Source organism: Aphelocoma coerulescens, chromosome 1A, assembly GCF_041296385.1.
Source record: "Aphelocoma coerulescens isolate FSJ_1873_10779 chromosome 1A, UR_Acoe_1.0, whole genome shotgun sequence".
NCBI classification, from domain to species: Eukaryota; Metazoa; Chordata; class Aves; order Passeriformes; family Corvidae; genus Aphelocoma; species Aphelocoma coerulescens.
In genome coordinates this window covers 45,901,002-45,923,466 of record NC_091014.1, presented here as the reverse complement: position 1 = coordinate 45,923,466, position 22,465 = coordinate 45,901,002, and the positions used below count along the sequence as shown (strand labels likewise).

Genomic DNA, 22,465 nt, shown 5'->3' with positions numbered 1-22,465 from the left:
CGTTTCGCGCTGACAGTGCGCGGGCCCCGCTGGGTGCTGACCCCACACACCGACCCTTTATCCTACATTTCCCAGCGTCACGCGCGCAGGGCGGCGCCACAGGAAGCGCGGCGCGGGTCTTTCCGGCCGTGCGCGCGCCCCGAGCGGAGGCGCGCCCCGAGCCTGCACCGACGAGACAAGATGGCCGGGCTGCCCCGTAGGATCATCAAGGTACCGCTGCGCGCCCTCCGCGCCGCGCTCCGCTCCGCCATGCCCCGCCGGGGGGGGGTGGGCGCGCCGGGCCAGGGTCCCGCGCGGAGGGTAATGCTGCGCCGCGCCGGGCGCTGCTTCCGGTGCCCGGGAGCAGGGCCGCGCCGGGGCAGGGCCGCCTCCCCGGCCTCCTCCCGCCTTGCCGAGCGAGGGGCGCCTCGCTGCCGCCGCGCCCGCGCCCCCGCCGCTTCCTGCCGCCGCAGGGGCCCCCGCGCGCTGTGTCGGCGTGCGCGGGCGGCGGGAGCGGCCGGGCCCTCCTGGCGGGCGCGGGCCCGCGCCCATCGCGGGGATTGCCCGGGCGGCGGCGGCGGCGCCCCTCGGCCCCCGGTGCTGCCGAGCGCTGGTATCTGCGCGCCCTCCGAGGCCTGGAGCTTGAAAAGCACCGGGCACACCCCCGCGCCGTCTTCTGCCGGCCATGCGGCTCCTCTCCGGGGGCTTCCGCCAGGCCCCGGCTCCCCGGCACAGCTTTCGGCGTGCTTGGGCCGGGGGACGGCGGCGGTGGCGCCGTGCTCGGGTTCCTGCTGTGGGATGAGGGACAAGCCACAGCGGGCAGTTAAACCTGGGCTTCAGCTGTGTATGCGTCGGGACATCGCACCGGTGGTACGCGCTGGGTCAGCCTGCTTGCTGCTACGTTTGCTCGGAGCTGTCGGCCCGTACCGTATTAACGTGTCATGCTGGCGGTTCAGTGTCGTGTTTCGGCTTTGATTTGCCAAGCTTTGCAAGGGCTCTTAATTCTGAGGTACTCTCAGCAGATCCTCCGAATTCAGTTCCAGCTTAAGACTTGGATAATTTGGAGTCACTGGAGATACAGGTAGCTGCATTCCAAGCTATCAAAACATAGCTTGGTCCTGTAGCTCATGCGGTTGTTCCTGCTGGGCTGCTGTCTCCTGCTCGATTTGTAATGGTGTGAACTGAAGCCCTCGAATGAGTGATCATCCCTTTTACAAAAATTATTAAGTGATTCCAGTAGGGTTCGTTAGCCCTCATAGGAAATGACAGCATCTTCATTGCTCATTGCAGTGAATGGGTCTTCATTTATAATACTGTGAAGCTTTCTCGCTTGGCAACCATTGAAAATAAATGGATGTAGAAAATGTTAAATAATGGATGAAAAAATACAACTATTTTGTCTGTCAAGTTATCAAGTAGGTGATAGAGATAATGAGGTAAAATAAGGCAGGAGTAGTGTTTATCTTCCACGAAACAGAACTAAACTACGATTAGTGCTCAGAATTGTAAGCAATAAAAATAAAGAAGACCAATCTTACAGATTTTGATGCTTATCCAGCTGCCCGAGTGCACAGCATGCTAAGCTGAATGTATTTCAGGTCTGAGAGGGAACAGTGATTCATAATACAGTGGAACTGGTATTTATCACAGAGTTGCAGTAAGAGCTCAGTCATGAGGCTGGTGTCTGTGTTAAATTTTTCATTGCTCTTGATAATTCCCCAGAATACAACCGAGAAGTGCACCCACTTATGCTGGTGCATAAATTTTCTTCTTGCTGCTTTTGTTTTCCTCATGCTTTTGTAGAAAAAAACGCTGGCATAATTTACACAACTCACTTCAAAGATTTGTGGTGATCTCCTGGAGAAGAAAGGTGGAGGGCAAAAGAGTGTCCTAGAAACTCCAGATTTTTTATGAAAAAATAGACATTTTTGGGATTATCAATTATAGGGTGGTGTTTATGGTGGGTTGGGTATTTCCATGTGTGCATTGTAGGTTGTCTGCAGCTAGTCCAGAGCTTTTAAATCTTGGCTTGGTTGTGTTAGATGATCAGCTGTTCAGCTCCTGTGCAGTGCGTACCTTAGGTTGCCAGATGTGTGTATGGTCCAGGACTTGAGTCTGACTAGTTACTGCAGCCTCAAAAACATGCAAAGTCATATTTTGAAATATCACAGCTGCAGAGGTGCAGACTCAGAAATACACCTGCTTAAGTCTTCAGGAGTCTTGAGTGAGGATTGTTTTGATCTTTGCTATCATGCCAATGTCGATTTTAGTGTTAAATTTCCTATTCTGGGTGCCTTAGCGGGGGGGGGGGGGGGGGGGGGGAAGGGAGTGAACTCGCTAGTGAGAATTTGAAAGATCAGGAAAGGAAATGGAAGAGAGAGGAAAGAGCTGAGTAATGGTAAAATAACTCCAGTAAAGAAAATTAAATCTTCATGTTATGCACAGTAATAAATTTTATGATAAATAAATTGCTTAGGTTACTTTTAGGAAAAGACCTTCTCCCTTTTCTCTACATGCACCCTTTGTGTTGTCATCCAAGGGAGACCGTTGATGGCTGCTTGGGGCTAGGAGAGTGTATTTGGACTATAATGAAGTCTTGAGCCTGGCTGGCCGCTCCAAATGCAGTTGGCATTCCCTGTCTTGAGCGACTGCTGGCAGATGGCCGGGCTCTCAGGTTGACTTGCAGCCCTGTACTCAGCCTGCGTCTTTGCTATGCGCAGGCTGTCATCCAGCCCAGGAGGACAGCAGGAGCTTTCCTTGTCACTGCAAGAGCTCTGTATGTATTTCCAATACTTTCTTCAAATTCAGTGAAAAGGTGACAATATGGGTGTTGCAAAGCAGTTGTTGCAAATATACAGAATTATTCCCTATTTGCTGTCCTCAGATTACTTAGAAACAGACTTTAATAAAGTGCATGTGGGAATGGTCTGTAAACTTGAAAGATGACTTGCTTTAGAATTATGATTGTTAGCAATCCCAAATGGTGAGTAGAAAACACTGATATAGTTTTGAATCTTTAAAGGCATAATCAGAATTGGAAAACCTTGTATCTTGTGAATAGAGAAGAGGTATTACTTTTTTCCTCTGTAGTTCAACACCAGGGGTCCTATGAGAATCATCTTGGCAAAAAAACCCAATTAAATTAAAATGTGGTTTTGGCACATTTACATAGATGTGTGGTTTTGATGCTGTAAACTTTTTTCCAAAAAGTGACTATTTCCAATATTAGAAGGTGAGCCTTTGCAACAGACAATAAATAAGCCCAGTGACTTTTACTTTCGAGTACTTATTACATCAATTCTTTCCTGTGTTGCAAAGTCACGTACCTCCAGTCGAGAAAGAAATTGAATTGCATCTGAATTTTTTTCTTGGCTGACATTCAGTCCACCTCATTGCTGTGTCAAGTGCAGTCAGTGTATCTCAGTGGGATGGACAATACTGCCCTATATCATCTTTTAAAATGTTTTTTTCTTCTGCTGTTTTCATTGCTGCAGTGATCTCATCATTCATGATTTGATGCACAGGTCTATAAGTTGACTGTAGCCAGTTGTTAGTAGCGCTTCTGTTACACTCACTGCAGCTGCTCCTATCATGAAGTAACCATCTGAAGCAGTATCTGAGGCTCCTTCAGATTTTTTTTTTCTAATGAATTTATCAGAGTTAAATTACAGAGGCTTTGATTTCCTCCCCTGCACAATACTGTGGTGTCTGAGATACGCATTCCTTGCTATTTACTATGTGAAGCTATTTCCATTATCTGCAGTGAACTCCTGCTTGCTGTATTTTTTGAGACTCTGGGAACTCTTGGGCTGCTAGCTACAAAATGCTGCTTCAACATGTAAAATTTCTGGGAGGTTTTATGGGGATTCTCTTGGTGTGTGTGATGCTAGGCACTTACAGCATTCTATATTAAAAGTCAGTATAATCAGCTTTATATGTTTGGGTTTATTTTTTTAAAATATAAATCAGGTATTTAGCCTGCAACTGGAACTTTCTAGAAGTTCTTTAAAAGTATTACTGGCAGCCAACTTGAAGTTTCTTACTTTTTCTTGAAATCTGTGGGTTTTTGAGGCATGGACTTCTGTCTCCACATGAAAATTTAAGTCACTGCTACTTTTTGGTTTCTTTCACATTTCTGACCACATTTTTATTTCCTGAATAGAAAAAAAAATTAAATAAAAAAGACTTGAGGTAAACCTAATATCTTTTTGTGGTGTTTTGTATTCCTTTGGATGGTGGTTAGGCACAGAAAACATTATTTCTGGAGAATGCTGTTCCTTGACGTTTGTCAGAGAATGTAATGTCTTTTTGCACCTTGTATGCAGTTTGAATCTTGTGGATAACTTCCAATTTGACAGAAGGGGGAAAATTTTGGGATTTTTCAGAAGCGTTTTTGTACTGTTCTTAAAACCACCTTCACCTGCTCCTCACCATATAGAAAGGTATAAAGATAATACATGTGCTGTTTTGCAACCCTCATTGAGTCTTCTGGCCAGGTGACCAATATAGCATGGACTGGCTGGGATAGTGGGAGGGGTATATGGGCAGGTATTGGAAGCCTGAAGGCAGGACAGATGTTTTGTGCAGGTGTGGGAGGGAAGCTGAGAAGAAGGCTTAGGCGCAGAGAATAAGAAATTTTTTCACTTAGACCTAATTAGGTTAAGTTTTAAAAAGAAAATGTGGAGTGTTAATAACAGGTCTTTAAGAGGACACTGGTAACTTTTCACAACCTTTTCCTTAAAGAAGCTTTCAGTAGACCCTGTAGAATAAAAACTGAGGAAAACCCAAGCAAATAAACCAGATAGAGGCAATCATCTTGTTTGGACCATCTTGTATAATACTTGAGCAACTTTGAGGCAAAAACCTGTAGTGAACCAATGGATTATTATTGCTTTGCATGCAGTTGTTTTATACTGTACTTATCTGTTATGTTTAGATGGCTTTCAGAATATTATCAACATTTGTTTTGTGGAATAGTACAAAACAAACCCACATTTTTGTAGTTAGATGGGACTGGTGGATTAATAGTGAGATTGCAAATTTGGAACTGTGGAAGTTGCAAATTTTGCCATAGATGGTATGGTGGGTTGACCCTGGCTGGACGTTGCTCTATCCCTCCCCTCCTCAGCTGGGCATGGCAGGCAAAATACAACCAAAAGCTCCAGGGTCAAGAGAATCACAGGGAGGGATCGCCCACCCAGTATAGTCCTGAGCAAAACAGACTTGACTCGGGGAAATTAATATCATTTATTACCTATCAAATCCGAGTAGGGTAATGAGAAATTAAACCTAAATCTTAAAACACCTCCCCCCACCCCATCCCCTTCTTCCTGGGCTCAACTTAATTCCTGATTTTTCTCTCTCCTACCCCTCAGTGGTGCAGTGAAATGGGGGTTCTGTTCAGTGCATCACGTTTTCACTGCTGCTCCTTCCTCCCCAGGGACAGGACTCTCTATAGTCTTCCCCTGCTCCAGCATGGGGTTCCTCCATGAACTTCTCCAACGTCTGGGTCCTTTCCACAGGGTGCACTCCTTCAGGAACATGCTGCTTCAGTGTGGGTCAGAAGTTCACACCACATAGGTCACACGTCCTGCCAGTACAGCTGCTCCAACGTGGGCTTCTCTCTCCACAGGACCTATCAGGAGCTTGCTCCACTGTAGGCTTCCCATGGGGTCACAGTCTCCTTTGGGCACATCCACCTGCTTCAGTATGGGGTCATCTGTGGGCTGCAGGGGGACAGCCTGCGTCATGTGGGCTGCAGGGGAATCTCTGCCCTGGTACCTGGAGTACCTCCCCCCTCTACTTCTGCACTGACCTTGGTGTCTGTAGAGTTATTCTCACATAATCTCATTTCTTTGGCTGCTCATGCCTAGGTTGTTGGGTTTTTTTGCTTTCTTAAATATGTTACCTCAGAGGTGCTACCACCATTGCTGATGGGCTAGCCTTGGCCAGCGGCAGGTCCATCTTGGAGCTGGCTGGCTCTGGCTCTGTTGGGCATGGGGGAAGCTTCTGGCAGGTTCTTGCAGAAGCGCCTCTGTGGGCTCCCCCCAGTACCCAGAACCTTGCCATGCAAATGCAGTACAGATGGCATTTGGACAGAAGCTCAGCATGAATTACTGTTTGCTTTAACCACACTTTGATAGTTCACTCTACACTGTATATTAATGCAAGCCTCCAATGCAAATGTGCTCTGTCAGTATTAACTGCAGGAATGGTTTACACTCTTAGCTTAGTGAATTCAGTTAGGCTTCACTTTACTATAGCTGGAGATGCACCATGAAAAGCTCTATCTGTGCTAGTACATAGATAATCCTCTAGGAATTTGCATTGGATCTCAGATTCACAGTTCCAAAATCTGTGATCTGCTGTGGAAAATTTGAGGATGAGGTCATTCTTGGAGGAGAGTGCTGCTGACCTTAAAATGCCCCTCTTCCTGTTACTGTTTGGCTACAAAGTCTTCTTCCAAGAGTGGGTAGATTCTGGAGGGTTTTTTTTTTTTTTGTCTTCTTGGAAGGGTCTGTTAACTTGGAGTACATTTGTCTTCATCTTGTTGCAGGTGGTTTTGCAGTGGTTAAAATTGTGTGGTGATGGGAGCTGGAAGAGCCAGAAGTGTGTGAGAGGATTGTGAGCAATCCAGAGTTCATTCACAGTGCTTGCGTAGCAGAGCTGTAGTTTCAATTTGCTGGACAACTGTCCATATATTTGAGTACTAGTTAAAGTTTTCTAAATCTGCTGTACCACTGTTTTATTCTGTATTTTTTACAGCTGGTGCCTTTGACATGTTGACACTTGGAACGTATTTTCTTGCCTTTGTTTTGGGAGGTGGTGTTAGATACAGTTGGGGTTGGTGATGGGGTCTGGTAACCTGCAGGGTGGTAGAAGCATTAGTGTATGGGAGACATTAGCCCAGTAATGAGTCCAGGACGTGGGGGTATGTGGAATGCTGACACTTGGGGATTATATGGCAAGGAAGAGAATTCATGTGGAGGCCTGCTTTTGTGAACCAAAGTGTAGCCTTCTATTTATGATGTTTGACCCTTACTTTACAGTTTGATGTGCTTTGCTGCTAATTCTTTTTTTCTTTGTCCTAAAAGGTAATGTTATTTTCAGAAGATTTTCTTCAATGAAGTTATTTTACAATGATATAATTTTAATGTAAACATTCTGAAATCTCTCTGACTATATGACATCTGCTTAGGTAACCAATTTATTTTCAGTAATGCTGGTTACAGCCAGTTCTTTAAATAATTGTAGCTAATGAATTGATAGACCCTGGAAGAATTTGGGCCAAAATGTGATGTAATGTTATACTGACTTTAAATTAAGCCTTTGTAGTTTTGTGAGGCAGCTTTATCCTATATGTAGGAGACAGTTTTGACTGATAAGTTTCACTTTTTCCTACTGCCTCCCCCTCAAAAATCAAAGTAAAATGAATGGTTTTTTACCTTCTTGTGTGCAATTTATCACTTCTTGGTGAAGGAGATCAGTGCGATCTTCCCCCTTATCACACTCAGGCAGGAAAGAATTGTCATTTGGCAAGTAATTATAACTTGTCAATGTGCCAGTATACTGCCTTAAGTTTTGCCCTGTGCAGCTAAAACCTTTAGTTTCTATTTCATATCCCCAAATTAATCTGGACTATTGGATGAAGTTGGAAGGTAATGGCACTGGTAACTGGCAAGGGTTACCTGTGATCAGAATGAAAGTATGAAAGAAATGTATTCTCTGTATAGTCTGAATTGAAATGCCAAAGCTGGTTGTTGTACTACTTTTTTTTGCAGAGCTGCACAAGGTGAAGAAGTTACCACCTAGTGAAGTTAGATTACCAGAAGTTTGTGAAGTGATTAATCTGGCTCATTCTTGTAGCAGCCTCCCAGTACCTAAAGCAGGCCTACAAAAGAGCTGGAAAGGGTCTTCTTACAAGGGCATATAGGGATAGGACGAGGGGGAATGGCTTCAAACTGAGAGAGGGCAGGTTTAGATTAGATGTAAGGAAGAAATTCTTTACTGTGAGGGTGGCGAGGCACTTGAACAAGTAGCCCAGTGACGTTGTGGATGCCCCATCCCTGGAAGTGTTCAAGGCTAGGTTGGATGCAGCTCTGAGCAACCTGGCCTTGTGGGAGGTGTCCCTGCCCATAGCAGGGGAGTTGGACTAGATGATCTTTAAGGTCCCTTCCAACACACGTTGTTCTATGATTCTGATTCAGGTTGAACAGCCTTACTGTATGAACAGATTCACCTTGGACTCTGCTGGCACAAAAAGTTTTGTGCCACTGACGTGAACTTAGACTGAGGAACTGATCTGGCTCAGAACTCTGCAGTAAAGGTTATTTCTTAAGCCAAATCAGTTCTGTGATCTCATCTGTTATTTGACTTTGCAAACACTTGGGCTGATGAAGGGAGTACATGGAAGGATGACTGTTCAAATTAGCATTGCTGCTGAGAAGTTAGACCTTCCCATTCAGGCAAACTTGCATTTTGCGAGGAAAGGAAATGGGGGAGGTAGTTATGTGAAATTAATCAAGAAGGACTGAGAACCATGCTGAAATGGTGGGTAGAAAAGCAATCTGACTTAATTGAAAACTCAACAGCCAATGAAGAATGAAACAAAAGGACTTCCACTCTCAATGATTAAATATTAGTGGAACTTAAGTGTAATTTAAAAAAAAAAAAAAAACCCTCTTTGCTTTTTGCTATTGGTAGTGTCTTTTCATCTGTTTTAGAAATCTTCCTGGGGGATTTGGCAGCAAATGTCTGATCTCCCTTAGGAAGCAAATGCTGAAATGACTGATGAGCAATCAGTTAAACTGAAAGATCTCTCTTTTTCCTCATCACATTTTCTCCCACATAAATTGTTATGTGTGGTACTCTGCAAGTGATAAGTGTTATCATTTCAACTGTAGCAGGAAATGGAGCTAGTGGTTTTAAATTTAAGTCTGTCATCTCTTTCTCAAAAGTTCTTAATTTTCAATATCATCTCTGGAGTCTGAAACTGTCTACTACATTCTCTCTAAAAGTGGTTCTGGATACAACAACTCAAACACAGATTAAAAATTACTGTGTGATTTATGCTGAGGTGGGCTGACCTTGGCCAGATGCTCACCCAGCCACACGCTCTCCTTACCTCAACCAGGCAGGGAGAAAAAAATAAGGAAAAGCTCATGGGTCAAAACAAAGAGAGAGAGATGATATACTGATAATCACCATGGCAAAACAGACTCAACTTGGGGCAAATTAATTAATTAATTTGCTTCCAGGTGAGATAGAATTGGATGTGAGAAACAAAGAATTAAAACAGCACTTTTCTAATACTCAACTTCAGTCCTTCACTCCTTACTCGCCAACTCCCCTGTCCCTGATGAATGCAAGGGGATGGAGAATGGGGGTTTATGGTCAGTCCACAACAGCTCCTCTGTGCTATTCCTTCCTCCTCACACTTTTCCTGTGCTCCAGAGTGGTGCACTCCATGGGCTACAGTGTGGGTGTCTACTCCACTGTGGTCCTTCATAGGCTACAGAGAGTCTTTGCACCAGTGCCTGGAGCTTGTCCTTACCATCCTTCTCTGACCTTGGTGTTCACACTAGTTTTGCTCACAAACTTTTTTTTTTTTTTATCCCTTGCTGTTCTTTCTGTGTGATGTCGTTTTCTGTCCTTTTTTAAATAGATTTTCCCAGGAGTGCCACCAGCTTGGCTGATGGGTTCACCCATGTCCTGTGGCATGTTTTTGGAGCTGGCTGTGTCTGGTGAGGTACAGCTCCTGGCCTCTCCCCATTGAGGTCACCCCTGGATCACCTCTGCTGCCAGCAACTTGGTACATACACGCTGTACATGCGCTTAGTTGGTAATGCAGTTAAATTCGATCATACCAAATACAAAAAAAATTGGGGCAAACTGATGTGGATTTCTTTCAGTTGGGGTGCCTTTTTTGTTTTACGACTGATGCTTCTCTTTGGCCATTTTGGAACTATATTCATACAGTGTTGCATTGCATCCTGTTGTTCCTTTTATAAATGGCCAGGGTTACCAAAAAGTTTGTTTTGTAGCTGGCTCTTTGGAGACCTTCGCTTGTAGGACCTGTGGAAGAAATGTGTCAAGGCATGTGTGGATTTTGTTCATTTGTACTGGTGGAAGATGCTTTTGCCAACAGCCAATGCCGCTGTTCCATGGTTTCTATTGGAAGTTACTGTCCTCTGCTGGATGGCAGCAGAGTTTTTGTGTTGTCAGTCAGCATTTTTCAGATTTAAGATCTAGTTAAGAAGACCCAGCTCACTTTTCCAGAGTTGCCTTGAGAGTGCTGACAGGGTTTACACTCTCAGTAGATTTTCAGGATGGTGATTTCTGGCAAGGTGGCAGCAATAAACACTCATACTTGAACTGTAATTCCTGTTGTAGATTAGGTCCTCATCCATCATCTATCTTCCCTGATCTGTTCAGAATAAAGCTAGGGTTAGTTGAACCTACAAGTAAGGGTGGATACTACCTGCACTTCCTCGCTGTCTGACATAGATTAGAGAGGACTTGTACCTTGCCTTGGCCTGACAAAGTTGTAAGAATGTAACCTCCATCTTAGTAGGCGATATTGAAAGAAAATTGCTTCACTACTGCTTAGTGAATTGAGCTAGTAAATGTGCTACTGGAAATATGAGGAAAGAATCATTCCCCTGAGACTTTGTATAAAGATGTAGTATTGTGCCATTTTAAATATTCATGGCTTTAAGACCTGCAGTATTTTCTCTTTATGTAAGAGGCCATTATTGATGTTTTGTGTTTTGAAGTTTCAGAATAATTTTATCACGGATATGTCAGCCTGTGAATGATATTATCTCTCTTTTTAAGGTACTAGCATAAAGTTGCTAGCCATAAGGATGCTTTTCTGTAGTCTTAGTGCTATAAAAGGTTCTTAGATAACTGTTTATAACAAGTAAGATATGCAGAGTCTTTGGTGCTTAAGACTTTTATAGATGGATGAAGACTTTTAATTTAGTAGTTTACCATCTGTTACTGAAATTAGCCCAGTTGGTAGTTAATCTTCTTCCTTTGTAATAAGGAGGAAGGCTCTGCATTTCCTTTTTAGGTTGGTTACAGAATAGTAATCTGTTACGCTGGTATCCCACTGTGATTAACACTGCAGTCCCAACTCCTTAAACCAGCCCTTTCATCAAAAGGAATCTTTTCCCATCCTTCTGGGAGCATGTGTTTGCACCCTGCATTTTGTTGGCACAGCTGTTTGCGTGGAACATACGGTGCACTGCATCAGGGACTCTTCTCTCTTTTATGAATTTTTCCCTTCCTTTTCTTCCAAATTGGCTATGTGCTATGTTAGACCATGAGGTCAAGAGACAGCTATACAGGCAAAAGTAAAAGTGCATAATAGGCTGAACTGGAAAGGCAGCACAAGTTTGTATTTTTCTTTTCTTTTCTGCAGTGGCTGATCATTTATCACCTTGCAATATTCAGACTCTGTAAGGTGTTGTGATTTCTCTAAGCTATGTTTGTTCTAATGGATTTTACAAAGTTCACTAGGTGATTTCACAGCTGGTATTAAAGGCCAATGTAGAGCAGAAGACTGTTCTATAAAAAAGTGTAACACTCACTGAGACCAAAGTAATTAATTTGTGGATTAATAAGGAGCATGTTTTATTTATTAAAGGTATCTGTATAGCAATAATATTGAATGTGAAATAAGAAAACTGGGGTATCAGGAAAATGTAATGCAGGTAGCTGAATTACTAAGCAAAGCACATTTGTCTAGAGATATGGAGCTTGGATCTCTTCTTTGAGCTACTTTGTGCTGACTTTGCAAGCAAGCTTCTCTTAAATTTTAGTGGCCTTCACACAGTAGCTTTAAAGTTCACATATTTTATAGGTGCTAGATATTGATTTCTTCCTAACTGTTTTAGCCACGTCTCTTGGCAGGCAGTGTAAAATTTGTGGTGATTAATTATTGCCATAGCACAGGGAACAGAATTGCACTGTTTTTCCAAGCAAAGAATAGTACTCCTTTCTAAAAAGCAATGAAGAAGCTTTAAAAATTGCCTAAGCCCATGCCAGAATTTCTTCCTTCGGTACTGGAGTGGTCTCTGTCAGACAGAAAAGCTTTATAGTTCAGCTGCAGTGGCTCTGCTAGGTAAGAAATAATGTTTGGGTTTTTTTGCAAGTACTTGCATAGGTGAGTCTTCTGATTGCAGTCATTTGCCACTTTGGTATTTTGGCACTGTTTTTTTGTAGTTATTTGTTTGGTCCTGCCTTAGTCTGTTGATAGCAAACAAGACATCTGAAACGGCTTTTTGTTTTTCAAAAGGGTAACATACAGAAATCTTTTTTTAGTTGTTTCAACTGAGGCCTTGGCATCTTGAGACTTTTGTAAACACTTCTTCAAGACTGAAAGTGATTAAAATAGTATATTTCTGATAGATTCCTCCTTTGTATGCTTGCTCCTATCTCCTGATTTTCCTGTTTGTATGTGTGGAAGCATGTGTATGTTCTGGGCGTTCAATTTAATTCCTTAAAGAAGTGCTCTGTCTTATTCTTATTCACAAGGTGAATCCTGGTGGTTATGTCTGCTTTTCAGTAACTCTTCTTTCCCTTTGACTGAAAGCAGGATAACCGAGCAAAACCTCAAAGAATGAATGAAACATACTCCCCTGCAGATCGATCTCTCTTCAGTGTGTGGCTTCTCTTAGTCTTGGCAGCCTCAAAAGCCCTCACCCCCACCTCCTGCTTGCTGGTCTCTTCTAAAGAGCACAGTGCTCTCTCTTCCTGAGGCTTCCTATCCTCACATGTTATGGTAAAAACAGGCTGAGGGCTTCTTCTCCCTCAGGTACAATTAGTTTTCAATTTAACGTCTTCATAGAAGAATAACTATGCAGAATGTCAGCTACACCATCTGTCCCATCAGTATCATCTGTCACTCTGCTTCAGGCCACCTGTGTTAATAAGGAAAGCTTTGCTTTTGCTTGTCAAAACACCTTCAACATTTCTGTGTTTTCTAACCACTTAATTAAAAATAAAAAAGGGGAGGCATAAAAAGGGGGGAGGCATAACCAGTTGCAATTGACAGATTTGTTTTTTTTCAAGTACAGACTGGCATGTATCTTCCTTTTGGGTTTATTAATTTATTTTAGTCAGTGGAAATTGTTACATTACTTGGAATTGAAAAAGTGGAGTAAATGCAGGAGTGAGAAGAAATCTCAATCTAAAAACATTGCAGAGTACAACAAATAGAAATAACTGCCTATGGCAGCATGGGAAACTTAATTGAAAGCTTTAGAGCTTTCAAAATATGCCCTGAAATGTCTTCTGTGAAACTTCAGTGTGCTAGATGAGAGCTAATAAAAAACCACTACAAAGTACTGTTCTGGAACACTTATTGGTGGGAGTTGGTATTCCAGTTGAAGACAAAATTAACTGTTCTATTGTAAAAGCATCTATTGTGAGCAACAGAACTGCAAAACCTGGTTTTCTCTGAATTTATTCTTTTTCCTTTTTAGTATGTTTATATATGGATGTTCCAGCTCTTTTTATCCTTACTGTCAGGGATTTTTGCTGGGCAAGAATGGTATTATACTTGATTGGCATAAACAGGCCAAACAGCAGTAGTAGTACTGGAGTTGTTCATGTCTTCATTTCCAGTAGCACTGAGCTTGGTTAGTCTTAGCCACTGACAGCTTACAAAACATACAGAACAGTTGAAATTGGACAAAGGGTTTAAAGACAGTTTTGGAGGAAAAAGGGGAAGTAACAGATGCATAAAACTCACTTCTTCAGTTAAAGAAGTGTAAGAAAGACTGCCTAAAAATACATGGAAAGTCAATTATTGCATGTGTTTGATCATCTTGATTAGTTAAAAAAGGTGAGAAGTTAAAAGTGTAATTAAAAGAAATTAAACGTTTATTTATTTAAACATGTTTGAGAGACTTATTTTCATTGGGTAGCCATCCTCTGGGAATTGCAGAATAAGATCAATGTGTAGTTAAACATTTCTTTGTTTCATCCACATCTCATCATTCTTGTGGGTGATGTACGGAGGGCAGAGGTTTGTTTGTTTGTTTTTTGTTTGCTTGTTTTGTTGTTTGTTTTTTTTAATTGGTGATGTACACTTAAAAGGAATTAAAATCTTTAAGCAGGTCAGCTTCCTGACCAGGTGCATAGTGTTGCCTGTATGCTCACAATTTTTTCTCTCGAATATTACTTATTTTTGCAAGTTTTACAGCAAATCAAATTTATTTTATTACCAGCATATCTGGAACTGTCCATCTTACCCTAAAATGTGGAAATCAAGTCCCTGTAATCACCTTAGAACTGGGCCTATGTGTATGTTTAAGCATTTTATATGCTTAGACCTTACAGTGTAACTTTTCAATCAATTTCTCTTTTTCTGTTCCTTTTCCATGGTGTCCCCCAAAATATATTTAAGATGTTATTGTTAATGTCTTCATAATTGCAGGACAAAACCCTTATTTATTGTTGGAATTTAGGAACTGTTGATGTATTTAAGTACAAACATTGCACATTCTCTCAATAAATGGCATTGTAGCTGCTTTTTTTGCAGTCTAACAAGCTTGTCTGTGTCACACAGTTGTAAAAAGATGTGTTTTCTGAAGCTTTTGCACAAAGGCAGCGATGTGTGTTCATGGGGTCATGGCCTGTCATTTTGAGTGTATCGAATAAGTTTAGCCTGGTGCTTGCTCTCTGCTGTTCCAGAGCCTGGCAGGTGTGAAAATGAGTGTCAAGCACTCCCCTCACAGGTTTCTTGCAAGTATTCATCCTCATTTCTGTTTGAAAACAGCTTCAGTTACACCGATAGTGGTGGAGCTCCGTGCACAGAGGAGGAGGCAAGGTGTGCTTGCTTAAAGGAATTTTCATCTGCTATTAATGTGGCCCAAGGGGCCTCTATGGGCTCAGAGTAGGCTCAGTACTCATATGGGGCTGTATGCAGCATAAACGCTTTTCTCTGCACTCCCCTTTTCTGTGGTGTTTTATAGCGAGATAACCACAGGCACGGAATGTGGGGGCATGAAGGGCTCTCTGAGCGGGTGTCGCGTTCCACTGTGGGGAACTGCGGAGAGTTCTTTTAAAAATGGATGGTCGGGAACGGAATGAAGCCAAACGAGGCAAACGTATCTGAGAGCCGTTTATTGATAACAAAAAGGAGAAGGAAAAGGAGTTGCCCGAGCCAAAGACGGCTGGAGGAGACAGAAAGGAAGAAAGGAAAATGGGAAAGGGATGGGGGAGAGGAGAGAGACGGGACAGAGAGCAGAAGAGGGCGTTCCCCGCAGCGAGGCAGGGCAGCGCTGTCGGTGCCCAGGCGGGGCTGTGCCGCTGCCTGCCCGCGGCCGGGCCGGCTCTGACCGAGCCCGCGCGGCTCCCGGCGGGGCGCGGCTCCCGCGGCGACGGCCCCGGACACGCGGGGAGAGGGCGCTCGGACGGGAGGAGCGGGACCCCGGGCAGGGTCGCGGCGACCGGCTGGATCGGGGCGGCAGGGAAGGAAGCGGGCAGCCCGGGCAAGGCGGCGGGCAGGGACGCAGGAAGGCAGGACAGGTGCGAGGGCAGCAGAGCCAGCAGGCAGCCTGGGGCCAGGGCAAGGGAGGGAGCGAGCAAGCCCAGCAGTTAGTTTTTATACCCCCCGGCCCCTCCCAAAGTCTGCCCTAACAAGGAACCACTGGCCCAGTCCGACCTTTCTGTGCCGTCCATTGGTAGAGACTTCTTCGCGACCTGATTGGAGAAGCCCCTCCACAGTGTCTCCCACTGCCTGCCTCATGGGCGGTGTTGCCAGGTGAAGTCCTCCCAGAGACAAGGCTTCTTCTGGTTGCTTCCTGCCTGTGGCACATGTGCACCTCTCCTCCACATGCCTCCGACAACCATTGTTGACGCATAACAAAACTGAATTGGCTTCTCACAGCGGGGTGGCATGCTCACAGTGGAATAGCCCCTTCAGTATTATGGGGTGCCTGCATTGAAAGAATTGTTTTTCTCATACATGGGCTCTCCCATTGTTTACTGACAAATGGTTTTTAGTGGCAGAACGTGCAGCTTGCAGCCAGGCATTGCTCCCTCAGATACTCTGGCAGGTAGAAGTGCTGATGCTGCTGCCAGAGAACTGCTGATTCTGGTTTATTTTAAGCCAGGATTGGCTGCCCAGTATAGTTACAGTCAGCATACTGGCATAACTAGGGAGGCAGTTGGGGGACTGAGGGTGACTGAGGAGGAGCTGGGGACTGCTGAGATCGGTCCAACTATTGAAATGTGTTATCCTTAATATTAAAGTCTTTGAGCGTGCCCATCAGAACCAAAGCCACGATTGGCTTACAAGCACATCTCTGGCAGTCTAGCTGTGAAGAAATTTAAAAATTGGTCTTTTTCCATAAGTTCCTTATTTTTAAGTTTCCAGTTGGCTAGCATTAGTTTGTATTTGGTACAAGACACTTTCCTCTGCCAGAACTGTCAAAAACTATATTGTTCTTCAGAGGCAGAAACCCAAATTGTCCTATTTACCTGGGGCAGCATTCATTCTGACAGCTTGCTGAAAGAAACTGAGAATGTTTTATGCACATACAGGGATAATCTGTAGTTTCTTACTGACTTTTCCATACCACTGAATGTAAACTATCAGAATTTGTTATAACTGCTTTTTTACACAATTAGTGTACAAATAAATAGCCAGCAGAATACAAATGAGTAAGTTATACAATTGTGGATCATTTAAAATATATTCACAGAAGTAAATGTAGACAGCTCTAAGAAGCTTGGAAGGCCTTCCAGTGAGGTGTGTAAGTGGCACTGGGCAACTAATGTCTATGCAGATAAGTAGACAATATGTAATCACAACAAGGAAGCACACTGGATACATTTATTTTTAGGTTTGCATATGTACATAGTAATAAATTCAATATTATGATTTGTAGGACCTTGACAATTCACGATGAGTAATTAGTTTTTGGAATTAATTACCGTGGCTTCACTTCTTTATATATTGATCAGTTTTTGTAAAATGAGTTGTTATTTAACTGCATCAAGACAGCTGTATCACTTAAATGCTGTGTACACTTACCTCTACAAGAGTAATGTAGCAGTCCAGTTATGTTTGAAGAATTTATTTAGCCAAGTAGAGGTAATCTGTCTGTTTTGTGCTTGTGTTAAAGAGAGACTTACTGTATTGGAGAGAGGCTGACTACAAGGGCGAGTACTGACAGAACAAGGAAAAATGGCTCCAAACTGAAAGTGGGTTTAGATGTTAGGAAGAAATTCTTTACTGTGAGGGTGGTAAGGCAGTGGAACAGGTTGTGCAGAGAAATTGTGGATGCCCAATAGGTGGAAGCATTTAAAGCCAGGTTGGATGGGGCTCTGAGCAAGCTGGTTTAGTGGAAAGTGTCCTTGACCATGGTGGGGTTGGAACCAGATATTTGAGGTCCCTTCCAATCCAGACCATTCTGTGATTTTATAATTAGTGCTATTGTAGATATATGGAATAAATATGCTATAAAACTGAAATAATAAATTAATGTTACACCTACAAGTTGCCATCTTCTGTCAATAGAAACAGGATAATTTTTCTTTGTGAAAGCCAACACAGAAAGGTGGTGAAAAAATTAACTGTGCATAATAAAAGCAAGCTTAGAAGGAAAGCAGAAAATGGGACTAAAATTACATGAGGAAATAAGGCTTTAGCAGGATTTTTTTGTCCCTGCCTAGTGTCCTTTTGCCCATTTTGGCCTTGGGATCTTTTTTATAAGAACCAGAATGGTGCCCATAAGACTTGTGAAGACAGGTAGCAGAGGAAAGGCAAAGATGTACAGGACTTGGTCTGTCTGCTCAGTGCATTAACAGGATGGGCAGCTCTTAGCTATGGTCACAGCTTGGTGCCTAAGGTAGCATTGGCAGAAGAATGGAGCAACAGAGAAACCAAGTCACTGTAGGAGACTGGCCTTCCCTAATTTTGCTGCTTACAGAGCATCTTGGCTGTCTCCTACTGTTAGTGTGACTTTAAACATGGTTATATGTCAGCTGAAAGTGCTCACACCAAAGCTATTTATGCATATATATATCTAAATATATAAAACATCCTTAAAATACTCCTTTAGTGTTGCAGCAGAGTAGCACTTTTAAATTCTTTGGAGTTAGATCTGATTCCAGTACAAATGTTCAGCTTAATAAACCAGTCCACTCTTGTTAGGAGTAAACCTTGAACACTTTGTGTGGGTGATTAATCCCTTTGGCTTTTCACTTATGGGAGTTTCTATTTAAGGTAGAATAGGAAATGTTTTTGATGTTTTCATTGTGGTATTCTTTAAAGTGCTTTTAAGTATATTGAAAAAAATACAGCAGCTTGGCAATAGTTCAATCAAAAGTTAAGAAGTTTGAGGACAGCTGAGTTATCTATTACTGTGTGTTACAGAAGCACACAGCAGGTGAGGATCTGAGAGGAGATGGGTACCAGTTTACCACAGCCTCATCTTCTTTCTGTAGATGTTCTTTGACTTAAAGGTATTTGTTGAACATTGTTTCTGTGAATATAGGCTAAATGAATGCTTGTTGCTTTTAAAATTGTTTGTACAAGTGATGTTTATTTTAGATGGGTTTTATTAGTTACATTGCCTCCTTTTCTTCTAGGAAACCCAGCGCTTGCTGGCAGAGCCAGTCCCTGGGATAAAAGCGGAGCCAGATGAAAGCAACGCACGCTATTTTCATGTGGTCATTGCAGGTCCACAGGATTCCCCCTTTGAGGGTGGGACATTTAAACTTGAACTATTCCTTCCAGAAGAATATCCAATGGCAGCTCCTAAAGTACGTTTCATGACCAAAATTTACCATCCTAATGTAGACAAGCTGGGAAGAATATGTTTAGATATTTTGAAAGGTGAGTGCTGCTGTGTTTTCCTTCTTTTTATCGTAATAAGTACAGAAATTTGTAAGTTGACCCTAAAAAGAGTTTTCTTGTGTTTAAAGAATATCTTGCTGCTTCTTTAATCTGGAAAAACTTGCTGTTTCTGTAGACTCTGGTGAATATGGTGTTTCATAGTGCTGTAAATGTCTCTTCAGATAAATGGTCCCCAGCTTTGCAGATTCGTACAGTTCTGCTATCAATCCAGGCTTTGTTAAGTGCTCCCAATCCAGATGATCCACTAGCAAATGATGTAGCTGAGCAATGGAAGACCAATGAAGCCCAAGCCATAGAAACAGGTGACGTATCTTCTACCTTTTCTTTTTTTCTAGTTTTAGGAGTAGCTTATTACTCACTGGCTGGGGTATGTAACTCCTAACCTCTAGTTTTATGTCTTCAATTTGCAGAAACAAAAAATTACTGCATACAGTCATAGTCCAGGTGCCCTGAATGTGCCTGCAGTGGTCTGTTTTTAAGTCTGCAAGGCTTGATAGAAGAAAAAGCTCTCTTGTTCTGCTTTATCTTGAGTTTTGATGGTCCTAATTTGCTAACCTGTCTATTCTGGAGTTGTGGTGAAATGAAGGAGTGTTCTACTGCTTGTCCTCTACAGCTTAAGGAACAGATTAACAGGTTCCAGAAAGTACTTCTCTTTGATATTACATCTGTTGCAGGCTACAGGGGAATGGAACAGTTACTGTGTTATGCCTCTTCACTTTTGGATCAACTGCTGTCAGACTGCTTCTATAATATACAAAAGTTGGCAGCTGCTGGAATTCAAAATTGCACTTACAATCTTAGAACTGATATATTTTCTGTACTTGCAGCAGTGGTATAAAAGAGATCTTTAAGAATATGAATTTAAAATTACTTTAATCAAACCTGAAAACTGCATCTTTTCTTAAATGTATTTCTTTTTCTTTACAGCCAGAGCATGGACTAGGCTATATGCCATGAATAATATTTAAATGCGCTATGAACATCAAGTGTGCATCACTTCTCCTGTTCTGCCAAGACCTCTTCCTTTTTTTTGTTTGCATTTAATGGACACAGTCTTAGAAACATTACAGAATAAAAGCCCAGACATCTTCAGTCCTTTGGTGATTAAATGCACATTAGCAAATCTGTGTCTTGTCCTAATTCACTATTGTACCGCATGAGCAGAGGCTAGAAGTATCATCTGGATTGTTGTGAAATTGTTTGAAAGCAGCAGCACATCTCTGCTTTTAATCATTTTTCCCGTCATGGTTTAAGTATAAGCACTGTGAATGAAGGTAGGCAGGGTTAGCTGCAGGGCTTTTTGTTTTAATTTTGTGGGCTCCTCCTCCCTTTTTATGGTGATGCTAATTGCATTGGTAAAAGCAGCTAACCAGTTATACTTTAGAATATACCCTCTAGCCCAGTCTAACTTAGGCGCTGTAGATGGACAAGCTTCATTGTTTGAACAAAAAATGGGAACATTAAACATCCATCACCTTCACTAATACTATTGTGATTCTGCTGTCAAGTGTAGAAAAATCCCTCCAAGAAAAAGCTTGTGACCATTTTGTATGGCTTGTCTGGAAAATCTCCTGTAAATCTTATGTTTTAGTAAAATATTTTTTGTTATTCTACTTTGCCTTTGTATAGTTTATTTTGCTGTGTTTTCATTTCTCTGTGACAATCGTATTTAAAAAAATTGAATCCAGAATTGACAATTTGTCTTCACCAGTCTGACAGATTTAACAGTAAAGAGGGAGAATTCACAAGGGGGTTTTTTTGTTTGTTTTTTGGGTTTTTTTCCTTCTATTTACTGACTGTTTTTATTTGTGTTATGTGGGTGGCCTTACCTGGCCAATTTAAGATGAAATTGCATTTGGAGTGACTTTTAGAAACAAGTCTCTGATGTAACAATTGTAACCTTAATTTTAGTAATGCGTTGATGTGTGTTTTCATGGAAATAACCAGAATGAAGTAGGAGGTTGAGAGAAAATGACAGCACTAATTATGAGTATCTCCATAACTTCTCTTTGCTGATTGTTATCAGACATTAGGCAACACGGTTTTCTAACTTCTTTAATTCCTGTCCTTTAGTAACATGAAATTCCAGTGTGTAGAACCACTGTAAGAGCCAGCTTGTGTATTGACTGATGCCTGCTTAGCCACTTACAGCTAGCAACTCATACCACTGGTTTTCTCTACAAGCCTTATTAAGCTACTTGCTTGAGCAACCAGTCAGCTTAAATAGCAACAAAGCTTCTTTATTGGAGGGAAGGAAAGTGATGAAAAAATTCCTTCTCATCCTTTTTGTGTATGCATCTTGTCTAGGAGTCCAAGTATCTTTTCTGGGAACCCATCTAATTGTTTCCCTTCATTTCTTGTATCTCTAGTCTCTTCCATTCCCCAAGCCCTCTCCCTCACAAAACCAACAAACCAACCAACCAAAAAGCTTAAAAGCTTTTGGCAAGGCCAACCTGAAATGTGTAAATGACAGCTTGTAGTGGTTGCAGTAGGGAGTGTTTTTTCATGAAATTCAGGGGTATGGTTATGTAATCTATTGGTATTCTCCCTCTTTCACTTCTTACTCTAGTGTCATCTGAAATTTCTATAGAATGTGGTGTATTTATTGTGCTCTTATGTAAGATGAAGAATATCTATTAAAACTATGTTTTCCAACAGACGGTGATTTCAGTGGTTAGTAACTGGTATTGTCCCTCTGCGACATGGCTGGAGAATGGTTCAGAATTCAACTTTTTCACCAAACTGAGTCATTAAAAAACTGTTTTAAAAGTAGTTTCAGTGTTGAATGTAAGCCAAAGTTGGGTCCAGGACTGGTAGCATGTTCTTCAGAGTGGGTAAGCACCATTAACCCTCTCTTCTCCTTACAAATGTCTGTTTGGGGTTAGCTGGTCTACATCCTGGATCTGCTACTAGCATGGATAACTTCTGTGGCAGGCAGCTGAGAGTAAGTGAGCTGTGCCGTAGACCCTGGATTCACTTCACCCACCTCTTAATGCTTTATCTTAGGCTACATATGCAGCTTTCCTCAGCTCTGTCTCTAGTCCAAGGGTGAGTGTCCCAGAGGACAGTCAGACCCACCTAAACATTGTGTTTGAGAGTGGCTTTCCCTTCCTTCAATAGAGAAACAAGACCTGAGCTGGATCTTAAACAATTGTAACCTGTAATAGGCAGGATGAATCCAGACTCAGATAATGTGTATTAAATAATACTTATTTTACTTTTAAACCTGATTTAAGAGCCCTGTATAAAGCCAAGCTGGGAATTTCATTCCAGCTTGTGCCAAGGAATGTGTGACACTTAGGCTAAATTCTTTGAAGCCAGTAAGATAAAACCTTTTCCTCAGTCAAGCAGGTATATATTCCCAGTTGTTATGTGAAACTCAGTTATTTCTCTTACACCTTGCAGCTGATTAGCAAATGCAGCTGTCTTTTAAGGAGTGTTAGTTTTATCTCCATTTTTAGTATGTGTCTGTTGTATCCATTTACAGTAACTTTATAATAAATTAGTTTCCTCTACCATTACTGGTGCTATGTCTCAAACGTCCTAAAATTCTGAGCGAGAGTGATGACATTGCATTTTATGTGTCAGTGTTTGGGTAGTAACTGTGTA

The 22,465-nt window shown here is 42.2% G+C and overlaps 2 protein-coding genes across 2 annotated transcripts in view; one reads left to right on the top strand and one right to left on the bottom strand.

Annotated features, from left to right (window-relative positions):
- The first annotated feature begins 108 nt into the window (after positions 1-108).
- UBE2N (ubiquitin conjugating enzyme E2 N) lies at positions 109-20,469 on the top strand. The gene is made up of 4 exons (XM_069000040.1): positions 109-210; positions 18,589-18,835; positions 19,018-19,158; positions 19,784-20,469. The coding sequence occupies exons 1-4, from the start codon at positions 181-183 to the stop codon at positions 19,822-19,824; spliced, it is 459 nt and encodes a 152-aa protein (XP_068856141.1). The 5' UTR covers positions 109-180; the 3' UTR covers positions 19,825-20,469.
- Positions 15,017-22,465, bottom strand: part of NUDT4 (nudix hydrolase 4) — a 38,467-nt gene continuing 31,018 nt past the window's right edge. The window contains exon 6 of the mRNA XM_069000031.1: positions 15,017-15,929. Within this exon, the coding sequence (XP_068856132.1) occupies positions 15,875-15,929 (55 nt within the window). The 3' untranslated portion in view covers positions 15,017-15,874. The remainder of the gene's footprint in view (positions 15,930-22,465) is intronic.